At 37.2% G+C, this 12,840-nt stretch overlaps 1 protein-coding gene across 4 annotated transcripts in view; it reads left to right on the forward strand.

The window, feature by feature from the left end:
- Positions 1-12,840, forward strand: part of OSBPL6 (oxysterol binding protein like 6) — a 97,690-nt gene that overhangs the window by 55,710 nt on the left and 29,140 nt on the right. For 3 of the 4 annotated variants that reach the window (XR_009277766.1, XM_058840159.1, XM_058840158.1), the window contains exons 5-10: positions 3,008-3,061; positions 3,751-3,864; positions 3,983-4,147; positions 4,664-4,796; positions 5,237-5,340; positions 10,991-11,065. Coding sequence is in view for 3 of the 4 variants with exons in the window: in XM_058840159.1 (XP_058696142.1) it covers positions 3,008-3,061; positions 3,751-3,864; positions 3,983-4,147; positions 4,664-4,796; positions 5,237-5,340; positions 10,991-11,065 (645 nt within the window). In the remaining variant the exon portion in view is untranslated. The remainder of the gene's footprint in view (positions 1-3,007; positions 3,062-3,750; positions 3,865-3,982; positions 4,148-4,663; positions 4,797-5,236; positions 5,341-10,990; positions 11,066-12,840) is intronic. The other variant, XM_058840160.1, reaches the window with a different exon arrangement.

Below are 12,840 nucleotides of genomic sequence, written 5' to 3' on the forward strand. Positions count from 1 at the left end.
TGTTCTTTCCAATATATTATAACGAAGTGTTGCTGTGTACTCTAAGGTTGCACTGAGTTTACATTGAAGTTACACAGCAGAGGAGAGCTGAGGGACTGTTCCATGTATCCAAGGTGTTCGTACAGGAGAGCATTCCCCTCCAGGTCTGCTGGCTGAGCAGATTTTTTCAACTTTGTCCTTGAATTTTGTTTCTCTTCTTGATTGGACTCTTCATTGTGAGCATGCAGTGGGACTATGCATTTTTGCTATAGGAGATTTCTATTTAGAAAAACCCCCAAACTCCACAAAACTCAACTCCAAACCTCATGATTCTGTTTAGTTAATTTGGACACATATCTCCATGCAGGATTCTGCCTTACACCTGGTGTTCATGAACTCTATTTCATACCACAATAATTGCATTTCCCACCCCCTTTTTTAGCAACAAGATGTGTGGTATTGATGCTCACTCATATTTTTGTACCTGAGGGTACAAAAGGAAAGTAGAATAATTATTGTAGAATAATTTTCTGGGGTGGAATGCATTTTACTACAAACTATGGCAAAATCCTTTCCTATATGTGATGTTTTTTCTGGGAAAGCACTAACTTTGCTCTTTTTCTTGCTAAACACTGTGGGACTTACTTAGGTCCGAGTCCAAATGCAATCCATACTGGTATAAATTACAGCTTTTTTCCAAATTTCTCTCTTCTTTCTGGGTGTTGTACTAAGTTATACATAAGCCTGCTACCCTTTTTTTCTGCATGATTATGTACATTAGCTGTTTTGGCTTTGTTTTACTTAACTAGAGTTCATAGTTTCAGCAGCCTGATACTTAGCCACTACTTGAATTCAGTCTAGACAGATTAATGGATTTCAAACTGATGTAGCTAAAATATGAAAAAACACATCAGTCCCCCATGCCCAACAAATCAATCTGACCCTTCAAAAAAAATCAATTAATGAGTTAAATAAGAATTTAGGGAATAAACCACTGCTCACACACTTTTAAAATAAATTCTATTAATGTGTTACTATTTGGCCAAGTGTACGTTTTGGTAAGGAACTAATTTATAGGAGAGGAAGATGAGTCCAACTTTCACAGTTCTGTAAAGGCAATCACTCCTGATGATCTAGATTAATTTAGAGCAGTTGCCTGTGTAGATAATTTTTACTGTGATTAAGAACTTCACATTTTAGCATCCCTCTCAACTCTGCCTTACATTTCACCTTGGCAACTATGTTGAACTTATGTTTTGAAACTTTGGGTTTGTTAATAAGTTGTTGTGGTTTCTTTTTCAATGTTGGCCTGGATATCTTTTAATTTCCATAACAATACTTTGTGCTGAGAGTCCAGTGAGGAACTTCAGAGACACCAATTGTAGCATGTGCTGTGTTAGTGTTCTGCTAGCAAAGCCATATATAGCATCTTTTGTCTATTGAACATGTCATGTCATATTCTGACAGTCCTGAATGTTCTTTAGCAGCATACCAAGTACAATGTATGCAACTTGGTGAACTTATCATTCTCTGAAGTGCAGTGTGCTTTGGAATGAAATGATGATGAAAGATAATTTTCTTTTGTGTATGCAGCTTAGAGAGACAGAGCAATATGACATGAACATCATGTTGTTGTGAAGTTTGTTAGTGACCATACCTATGCAAAATAAACTCCCAAAATGTTCCTGTTGTTTTGACATCTTATTAAAGAAGTTTTATCTCCAGGTGTGCTGGTTTCAGCTGGGATAGAGAAAAGCACTGTTTTTCTGCCCTGTGGATTGGTACCATCCGTTCTGTGACTGTCATAATTTCTATAACTATCTTTGAGGGGGATTTTCTGCTGTCTAACTACTGGCCCTGCTCAGTGTTAAATGTTAAATAAAAAGTTAAATTAAAGTTTTAAATTAGAGTGTTAATTTAGTAGGTTTACATAAGGAAACCATTGTCCGTCCTCCCCGTGTCACAACAGCTTTGAGAATCAAGCACAGTATTTTGCTGTGTACTGGGATTTTGGCATAGATTAATGCTTCAGGTTACACTCTAAAATTAGGAATTGTTTGCTATTACTTTGCATGTTTTTAAAGTTAGTGATGATAAATACAAGTTAGTGAATGTCATTTCAAGTCCAGTTTTCTGCTAGGCTTTATATTTCTGCTGTGTGCCAAAGTCTGCATTAACTTGACTGCAAAGCAGCTTGAGTGATCTGGTACAGACAAGCTAGGGCACCTTTAATTGAAGGATAAATACAATGTGAATAGGGGATTCTGCTCTCTGCTCTAAGTCAGAACTGCTCAGCAAATTGAAGGTGTAGCAATAGCACCGGCACAGGCCAGTCCTGGTAACCCTGTCAGTGAAGATGCAGAGGCCCACCCTGTATCACTAACACCTGAAACATCAGCCCTCCCGTGACCTGGGGATGTTTGGTAAGCTGTAATGTTTGTTCTGGTACTGTATTACCCAGATTAACACTAGAAAAAGTGTCTTCAGCATGAGTTACAATCTCATCTGTACTTCACCAAGTAGAGGTCTGCCATAAGGCCCAAAGTTTTGGATGGTAGACCAGGGTGTCTCAGATGGTCTTCCTTTTGAGATTAAGATTTTGCACTAAGAAAAACTGCTCACTTTCTGGATAAGGAAGGTAGGTTGTTAATTAGAATGTGACCAGCTTTTCTGGGAAGGAAAACAGGAACAAAATGAAGAAACAGATTTAATTAACTCTTTTTTACAGACTTTATTACATTGCCTGGAAAACTGAAAAAATAATACCTTTAATTATCAAATTTTGTTAAGATAAACCTAGAACATAATGCTGAAAAAAGAGAATCTAGGTTCTTTTGTTTAGAAGATAATTGTTGTCAAAAAGCAAGCAAGAAAATTATTTAATACTGTACTTATCCTTGCCTTCCAACTCAGAAATATTCCTTAATTGCTACAGGGTAATCCTTTTCCAGATGAATTGTTGTACACAGATTAAATTGCATCTGCTCATTAAGAAAGAATGTTGTTGAATTTTTTCTTATAATTTCAGAGGTTTTTTGTCCTGGATAATGGAATGTTGAAATATTCAAAGTCACCAATTGATGTAAGTAGTGTTGAAGACTTTAAAACTTTTAATGAAGTTCAGTCTGCTCATACTCACTCTAGGCATATTTATGAAAGTACACCCATGAAAGTTGTTTATGGATTTAAAGATAAAGCATGTAAGATTTTGGTTATGTCTTCAAGTATTCTACATTTTTTATTTCTATGGAAATATAAGTTTATTGAATGAAGCTGTGAGAGAGATTAACCTGATCACGTATTTTTCTTTTCCAATTTTTATGTCAGCTCTGGCTGATATAGCTCTGGATATATATATACAGCCCTGGATATGACAAAGAATTGATAATGATGTACTCTAGAGATGTAAAAGGTAGCAATAAATTAGTCAGATCAGATACTAATAACTATCAAGTTGTAGCAGCAGGGTGTCAAGTACTAATTTTCTCTGCTTCTCACTTACCTGTACCTGTGCACTGGTGTGAACCACTTTACAGACCCAAACTTTGGAGTTGGCTTTGTACCAGCACTTCTTGTGAGATACTTTTATCTGACTATAAATATAATAAGTGGTTCAGTGGTTTGTCTGAGTGCACCTTTATTTTTTAATATGGCTTTTTGCTAAAATGTTTATAAAATGGGAAACTATTTCAGTACCAGATAGTTTTCTGTTAAATATATCGAAAAAGTGCATGATACTTCTAAAGTTGCACCTTGATTTTTTGATTTTAGATACAGAAAGGAAAGGTCCATGGGAGCATTGATGTTGGTTTATCAGTCATGTCTATAAAAAAAAAGGCTCGTAGAATAGATCTTGACACAGAAGAACACATCTATCACCTAAAGGTAATAAGTGAAAATACATACTGTATTTTCCATCCTCAGTAGAAGCAAATGAAATTGTAAAAGACTGTGCAGAAAAGTATTGTCTTGGATGCTTTCTTGATAGCAAATTTTTCTCCAGGTGAAATCCCAGGATTCATTTGATGCATGGGTTTCAAAGTTACGGCACCACCGATTGTACCGTCAGAATGAGATTGTGAGATCTCCCAGGGATGCCAGCTTCCATATATTCCCCTCAGCATCTACTACAGAGTCTTCACCAGCTGCCAATGTGTCGGATGGAAAGGTGTGCAGTTCTTGGGTTGAAAACTCATGGCTTGCTTGTGGGTAGTTTCAGTGGGCTCTTCTTGTAATGCAAATAAAACAGGAGCATCCACTGTGGGAACTGATGGCCAGCGAAAAGCTGCGAGCGTGTGCAGCTGCAATCAGCTGAAATACTGTCTAATTTAGCCTTACTTCACTGAAATGGGCTGCAGTACAGATCTTGCAAAGTATTCACCACCCATACAATTTGCACTAGCCTTTGTCATCACGTATAAATCTGTCTCTTTGCTGATTATGTTCTTCCTCTTAAACAGCAGCTTTCCTAACTGGTACCTAGCACAGTCCACTTGTGAAGTTCCTAGTTTGATTCTCCAACGTGCTATTCCAAAAAATTTTTGTTTTTGGGAACTTTGGAGATGAATCACGGATTTCACTGAAAACACAGTGCATAATTTGGTTTCTATTCTGACGTAGTATAGTTATTACACTGACAAGGCAATACAGCCACAGTAAATATAAGCATTTTATTATGCTTTAGGTGCAGCAAAATAACTTCCCCTGGCAGCCTCCTATACCTTGCAGTAACAGCCTTCCTGTCACCTGCACTACTGGTCAGAGTAAAGTAGCAGCTTGGCTGCAGGACTCTGAAGAGATGGACAGATGTGCAGAAGGTTAGACTTTATCTTTTCATGCCTTTTTCTTTCAGCAAAACCTCTTGAAAAGAGTTCTGTCAGTAAAGTGGTTAAGTTACATCTTTACATGAACATGTAGTAGTTCTTCAGGTAATTAGAAACTTTTACCTGGTGGTGGGAACTTTGCTCCCTATGAGTTCTGGGTTGTTGCTTTTTAAATTTATCACAATAATCTGTGTTATTTTAATGGATGTCATTGTTCAAATGTGATCACTTTTTGAGGACCAGAGCTGTTGCTGACTCCTATAGAAACAAAAAATGTCCAATATCCCTGAAAATAAAACTTTCACTTGGATGCCTTACTACAAGGGATTTGGACACTTAACTTTTATAATGCAATTAAGTTCTAACAATGGACACCATGGCAATAAAAAGTCTGAATTGAAACACCTAATATATTCTTATTTTATATCTGTTAGATCTTGCTCATTGTCAGTCTAACCTTGTGGAACTCAGTAAGCTTCTTCAAAATTTAGAAATACTACAGAGAACTCAGTCAGCACCAAATTTCACAGACATGCAGGTAAATATGTTTGAACATAAATCATTACACTGAAATATTTGTTCTTTCTGTTAAGGGAAATATAGAGGTGATGTCTGTTAACTCAGAATGTTTTTCTGAAATAATAGTGAAACTTGGATGAAATGTTTATCTTATATGTTTATTTTAATCTTGTGTAATACTGTTTCTGTTCCTGTGTAGACAAGTAATTATGATGTATTTAGTGTTTGAGTTAAATAGGACAAATCAAATTATTAAGTTATTTGCAAAACAAAACTGAGAACTGTTACAATATAACACATGTATAAATTGAAGTTGTATTTAAGGAGTTTTTGTTGAGTGAGATAACATTTTAAGTTTTTTAAGGATTGGACACCCAAAGACCCTCAAAGATGAAGTTGCATGCTCTAGAAAAGGGGGCATAGTTCAAAGGTCCCAAGTTTTGGACTGTTACCCAGTTCAGGGTGAGTGTTCCTCTTACCAGAAAGCAATGGCAGATCCTAAATCATAAATACTTTCTTCCACTTTCACTGAATCTTCTTGTCCATACAAATATCTGAGTAATACCACAACAGAAATCCATGAGGATTTCAAGATAACTTCCTAAATACTACACACCCATGAAAAGAAAGGGTGCCAGTAGTTTTGCTAAAGGAGCCAACTGTACCAGGTGTTTATAGAAGTATATGGGTAGCTACAGCTGATCACTGCTCCAATTTCGGGTCCCCAGCAGCAGCGTTCTTCTCCTTACTTTCTAATTTGTACCTGTCTAATGCTACAATGCTTGACTAACTTGCTGTATTGTCTGTGTTGCTTGTGTTAACTTAATAGCACTTTGTTGCTTTTAACTATTTGTGTAATGTAGGCTAACTGTGTAGATATTTCAAAGAAAGACAAGCGGGTCACGAGACGATGGAGAACAAAAAGTGTCAGCAAAGATGCAAAAATTCAACTTCAGGTACTGAATGCACTATGTTTTACTTTTCACTCTACTTCTAGATTAAATTCTAAGCATGAAATTATATATTAGCTAAAAGTAGGAAGTCAATGTGCTGTCTTTCCTGTTTCTGATGAGGTAAATTAAATCTCAGTTTGTTGTTCAAAACCTAGAGAAGATAGTGAGAGAAGTACTGATTTTATTTTAATTCATATGAAAACATTGCCATCTAGAGAAAGGAGGGGGATCTGAATATTGGTCATTTAAGGTATTTAAAACTCAATATACATACACCATACGGGGATACTGCTATTCCATATCAAAGTTGCAAAGGAGGACAGTTGAACAAGTGACATCAAATTAAAAGCAGAATGAAATAGTAAACATACCGGTTGTCTTTGTCAAGATCTATACTTGGAATATTGCCAATTATAAATACTTTCACAAGCCTTCTGTTATGGAAAAGGCTAATATAGGAGCAAAGAAAATAACAATAAAATAAATTATGAAGCAAGAATTTACTCCATCCTTCCTTAGAACTGAAAACACAGAAATAAGCATAATGTGCATGTATTGCTGCCTTGTGTTTTGTTGGAATCTGTCGTGTATTCTGAGGTTTGATCCAAAAGCTGATCTTTTTTATTACTAAGCAACAGATAATGAAGACTATTAACTGGCTTTGGGAGCTAACAATCACCACTGTGATGTCTGCTATTGAGTAAATAAATGTCAGCAACTTTTAATCCATTCAAATATCTTGAAATTAGTAAAAACCTTGAAAGCATCCCCCAATAGGCACATTAAGGGGTTTTCAATTAAGATCAATAATCTTAAGGAAAGAAAAAGTCATAGTTGCATCAGCTTTCTCATTGCAGCTCTTGCAGTCAATTTTTCTTTTTACCTATTATACTTTGAAAATCACAATCAGTAGAATAATGAAGCATCTGTTGGGATTAAAAAGGTTTATTAAAAAAGGAATTTTTGTGATTGATGTTATGTTCTACTATCTGAAATTGAAGGATCACAGTTTTTCCCTGGTGCTGAATAAAACAGGGAAATTAAAATATCAGGAAAATGCATGCGAGTACTTGGTGCCTACAAAGAGTCAGTCACCACTACATGTTCTTCTTTCATGCCACAGTAACCTCAGAGAAGTCCCATCCACAAAAATGATGGAAGCAGTCAGTGTATGATGATTTATCGTTGGTGATAGTGAATAATGAGCTGTTCCTGCGTTACCTACGCTTTGCCAAAGCAACGCTGGCCTGGGCTTCCATCACAGGCACCTGATTCAGACTGCTGATTGTGGTTTGGCAGGAGTGTGCCTCAGCTCCTGAAACTTTCAGATAGGATTGGTTTGCAGGTTCCCCTGAGAGAGTTCATGTGCATGGCACTGCTCTACATGGGTCTGTCACTTCTGGGTTGATAATGAACTAACTTAGGTCAGCATTAATTCCTGCCAAGCTTCATGCTGTAGATATAAAGCTTATTTTGTTACAATAAAGTATTAAGTTGTTGTTGACTGATTTATAAATTATTTTGCAATGAAACAGAGACAATATTTTTTTTCTAAATTATATGAAAGACGAAGAATACTTGGTGGCTACTCCACTATCTTGCCTAGTTTGATAGACTCAGTTTATTCCTCCAAGGGCTGTCCTGTCTCCTGAGTGCTAGAGCTGTGCTCTGCAGGAAGATGGCCTCACTGACTCATTGTATTATTCCTAATTTGCCGCTAAAATGTGGATTTCCTCTGATGCCTACATGCGCTTTAAGCTAATCCCCATTTTGTTCTTCTGTTAAGACATTCCTTCTTCTTCATTGGCCTTCCTTACTGCTTATTTTTTCAAGACTGCTTCAAGTCTTTCTGAACTGTTTATCAGGATTTCTCCTACTGAGAATCGTTTTGTCTGATTTGTGATCATTGTTTTCATGGTGCTTACATATTTGCTTACAATTTGCTATTGAATGGTTGACATTTGGTACTAATAAGATTTCTTTTATTATCTGTTACTTTCTTCATACCTCCATACATGTCCTTAGTTTTAGGGGATAATGCTAATATTAACAAACTAACTTTAAACTAATTTCACTGTTGATTCCATTTGGAGTATTAATTTCAACTACATCAAAGGTGTTCTGATAGTACAATGTTGAGAACATCCTTCTGGGGAGAATAAAATTAGGGAGCTTTAAATAAAGGTGTGTGCTTTGTGAGTGATGGGGAACGAGTGTGTGATTTCTGCTGGCTCAGTATCCTCTGCGTATGAGGCAAGGAGGGAATTCTCCCATCCAGGTTTTTTATTGTACTTGTTACCATTCTTTTGTTAACAAGATAGCTTTCTTTGGATTCCTGCTAACACATTCTTGCAGTATGAATGCTAGGTGTGTAATGTATTCTTTCTTGTAAGTAAAGCTGCTTGATTTGTTTTCTACACATTTATATTTACCACTTAAATATGCCACTTTGGGTGCAGTTGACTTTGTTCACACAGCTAATCCCTGTAACTAGAGAGGGGTTACTCCCTAAAATAAAACTGGGCATAGCATGTGTCTATACATTTGCAGGTTTGGGTGTTTACTGTTGCCAAGTTGTTTAGAATTAACAGCTGAATTTACAGGCCTTTACTCAAGGGTAATATGAATTGCTTCTCTTAAGAAAGATTACTTTCATGGAGGAGGTTCATTCTGTTTTTAAAAAGCCTATTTAAGATCTTATGAAAATGGCCTACAACAACAGGTTAGTTAACCTCTATTAATTCATTTTACAAATTACACTTTTGTACAAAAAATGAGTTGTAGGTTTTGTTTTTGGGGTTTTTCTTGTTTGTTTGGTTGGTGGGTTTTTTTTACATTTATATATTTATTTCCCTTTGGGTAAAAGGCTAAGTTATCATTCTCATGAGAGCTCCAAAGGAAGAAAAAAACCCAACATTACTGCAAAACATAATGACCCAGTGATACTTTGGTTTTCCACAAAAGCTCAAAGTTGTGAAGTTCCAAGACTTCACAAGGGGAATAGTGTAATAGAGAGCTGTGTTTTATGGAGTAATCTGAAAAATCATCTTGCATTACTGACACTTTCAGCTCAGAACAAACCAGACCTAGACTAGTTACTACTTTTTCCCTAAAGTAAGTATTTCTTTTTATGCTAACTCAGATTATGACCTCACTTTCTGTCGTGGTGAGGAGAGTGTGTGGTTCTGAAAAGCTCATTATTCCCATTTTAATAATGCATACCTGCATTCATAATCTTATATATAAATTTGTGCATATTTCTCTGTGTACATGGGTTTGTCCCTATTATTTAAAAAAGAATATTCTTCCATACACTTATTCACAGGATAGACATATTTCTGTAGAGCACAAAGAGCTTTACATTATGCATATGATCTGTTCTCTGCTTTAACAGAGTTTGTTCCCAGTATTTCAGAGGTTATGTATGTCATTTTAATGTGAGAATTGTGTAAAATATTACACCAGAAGTGTTTTACTGTGATCATTAGACAACTATCAGTGGCACTGCTACTAATATCAGCCAGAGGGTGAAGTGTTTGGCCATTCTCCACTGTAGTGACCCTACTGGGAATGTTACAGAAGCAAGACAGTTCAGCTAATGATTGAAATACAATATCCTGTTCTTCAGCATGGTGTTGATGTATCCAACCTGCAAGTGTTATTTGTGTGACCATCAGGCTGCTTGCAGAAAAGGAAAAATTATATAGATCTAGAGATCTAAAAATACTGAAGTGACTTATGTGAAGATACAGGGGAATAAAAATATAAAGGAGTTGAGATTTTTTTTCTAAAAGTAGAAAGGTGTATTTCCTAGTCTTCCAAAATCTGAAAATGGCTTCAAAATAATGGCATTTTGATTAAAGATTAAATAAAATGATATTATGACAGGTGTGGAGCTCCTCTGCATTAGACAGTTACTTGCTTGACTTTAATGTACTGTGAAAAATTTTCTTACAAGTAAAATAAATGTAAAATTAAGCAGGATGAGGCCACAAGTTAGACATGAAGAAAAGGAAGCAGTTGTTGAAATACTGAGTTTTTATTTGTGCTGCTTTATCTGAGTTTTTGTCTTGGTTTGGAAGCCAAGCATTCAATAACGTAGGGGAAAAACAAGTGGAATTGAAAAAAGTGGTGTGTGGAGAAAATGATACAACAGGCTCAGGGATGGATGTGGGAATGCCAGAGCTACGTACAGGAATGTTTACATAAGAAAACTCACTAGATAACATATACACTGAAAAGCTTTACCATTGAGACACATGCATCTTCAGTGACCACAGTTCATGCACTTCCACTACTGCAAAGTGATCTCTTTCAGAATTCATCTTCTAAATGGTCAAGCGACCTTGAAGGAGTTTGACTTTTGTTTTATTTTCTGGCATGCTGTAGCATCCTTTCTGTTGTCTTATTCCATTATTGCCTTATGACTCTGAATGGCAATGCTAATAGATTTTTTTTGTAGCCTTAGTGAGTGCACTGCAGTCCAACTCATCTGGAGATAATTTTAGTGAGGTGTCCAGCTTTTTATGTCTCTGGCATGCACAGCTGAAAACACATGATATGTCCTCAACATGTGTAGGCCATAAGAGTTAACAAAATGGAAACCCACTTAAAGACTCTCCCTCTCCCTTTTCTGATCACCTTTCATTTTCCTGTGTCCCATCACCCCTTCCCTTCTCTTTTTCTACTTCCTTCTTTTCTTGCATTCACTGTCAGGAAGGGCCGGCACCGAAGGGCCAGTTCAGCACAACACGACGCCGGCAGAGACTGGCAGCTGCTGTGGCTACAACAGTGAGTGGATTTAAAAATCAAGGGATAGCTCTAAGGATGGGAAGCTGTGTAACTTGGTTGTGTAATAAGCTTATGAAAATGTTTCTTGCACTTTTTGGAGGTGTCCATGCTACCCCTTTTCAGCTGAGTTTCTTAGAAGTGGTCAGGCCCAGCACAAAAGCATTCATAAATGTGGGTCTGAGCTTGTTTACATGGTACATGTCCCTCCTCCTTTATGTAAGTGCAAGTGACAGACTCAGGCCCTGCACGCAATAAGTCTTTGACATACTATACAAAATAGAAAAAAATTATCAAATTCTCTTAAAAGATGTGACAGTTGTAGCAAGAAAAAAGAACTAAGGAGATTTGTTACAAAAAGCCATGGAATTATAAAACTTTCTGATATTTTTATAAGTAGTATCAGGTTAGCCTTTTTGTTTGAGGCACTTTCTGTTTGCATTCCATAATCCCAAAAAGTCATATTACTACCTCAGTGTCTGTATGTAGTTTTGCTAATTCTCTACATCTTTGTCAGAAAATACACCAGAAATACAATTTCTAACACTTTGTCAGAAATCAACACCACGGCTGGGAATTAGTTGTGGGAAGAAGTCCTGTTTGTGAAATTAAATTACCATCAAAAGGATATCCTCAGCTGCTGCTTTATCAAGAAAGTATTCATTAGGAAGGCCCAATATAGACATTTGTACTAATCCATCAACAGATAAATACAACAGCTAGATAGGGAGGACTGTGCAGCCAAAGACTGAAGTGAGCTTTAAATGCAAACTCCTTATCTAGCCCAAGCAGTGAATGTCTTCACCAGGCTGAAGTGTTCCAGGGTCTGCTGTTCCAGGCTGAAGCTAAAATTCCCTAGATCTGACATAGTTTCTGCTTAAGCCTAACTACCTTGAGCTCCTGCTACCTGAACCACAAACTCAGTTATTTCTATGCTCATTTAAGAAGTATGAGACATATCAGTGTTTCTCCAGCTTTGAAATTAACTCATCTAAATTTATTCCTCTGTAATCAGTTGATGCTGAATGAGTGCTCTGTAACTGATTGCTGTTTTGACTCTGTCGGTCTGCCTGCCTGCCTAGCACAGAAATCTGCCTGATTCCCAGTTTACAGGGCTGAGCAGTGTTGGTGGGAGTGTCTAACCAGAAGGCTCAGCAGCAGTTAAGCAGCTTTGGCAAGGGCTGTACTCCTTACCTGGGGAGTGCTTCAGTAGACAAACGCAGCTGGGCTTGTGTTGGAAGGCACTAAGAGAACAGGGAATTGCTGAGTTGTTATCTGCACCTGAAGTGAGGACCTGTTGAGGGAGATCTTGGAGAAGCCAAAGAAAATGCAGGAGGAAGGAAAGCTAGAGGCACCAAAATGACTCTGCTGCTGTTGCAGTGTTGGTGGCCATGGCCTGCTCTCCCTGGCTTCCATGCACAGAATGGTTGTTGCTCCCAGACAGTGAAGCTGTGTGCATAGACTGAGGGGATACAGAATTATATCAGCTAAATGCACAGCAGAAAGAGGCTTTCTTACAACCCACTCGGCCAGGAACAGTCTGTTCCTACATGAGCACGTCATTCTGAAGAAGGTGATGGATGAGTGGGTATAACGCCTCTGGTGTAAAGCAGGAAGTTGGGACAAGGTTCATCTCAGGTTATGTCTAGAAGTGTCTGTATGGAGAAAACTAGAGTGATGGATGAAGAAGCTAAATATTTTTTCAAAAACCTTCAAAACAACAACAATATAAAACAACCAAAAAGAGAATAGGTAGTAAAGTCAGGGTCAAGTCACCA

Source organism: Poecile atricapillus, chromosome 5, assembly GCF_030490865.1.
Source record: "Poecile atricapillus isolate bPoeAtr1 chromosome 5, bPoeAtr1.hap1, whole genome shotgun sequence".
Taxonomy (NCBI): Eukaryota; Metazoa; Chordata; class Aves; order Passeriformes; family Paridae; genus Poecile; species Poecile atricapillus.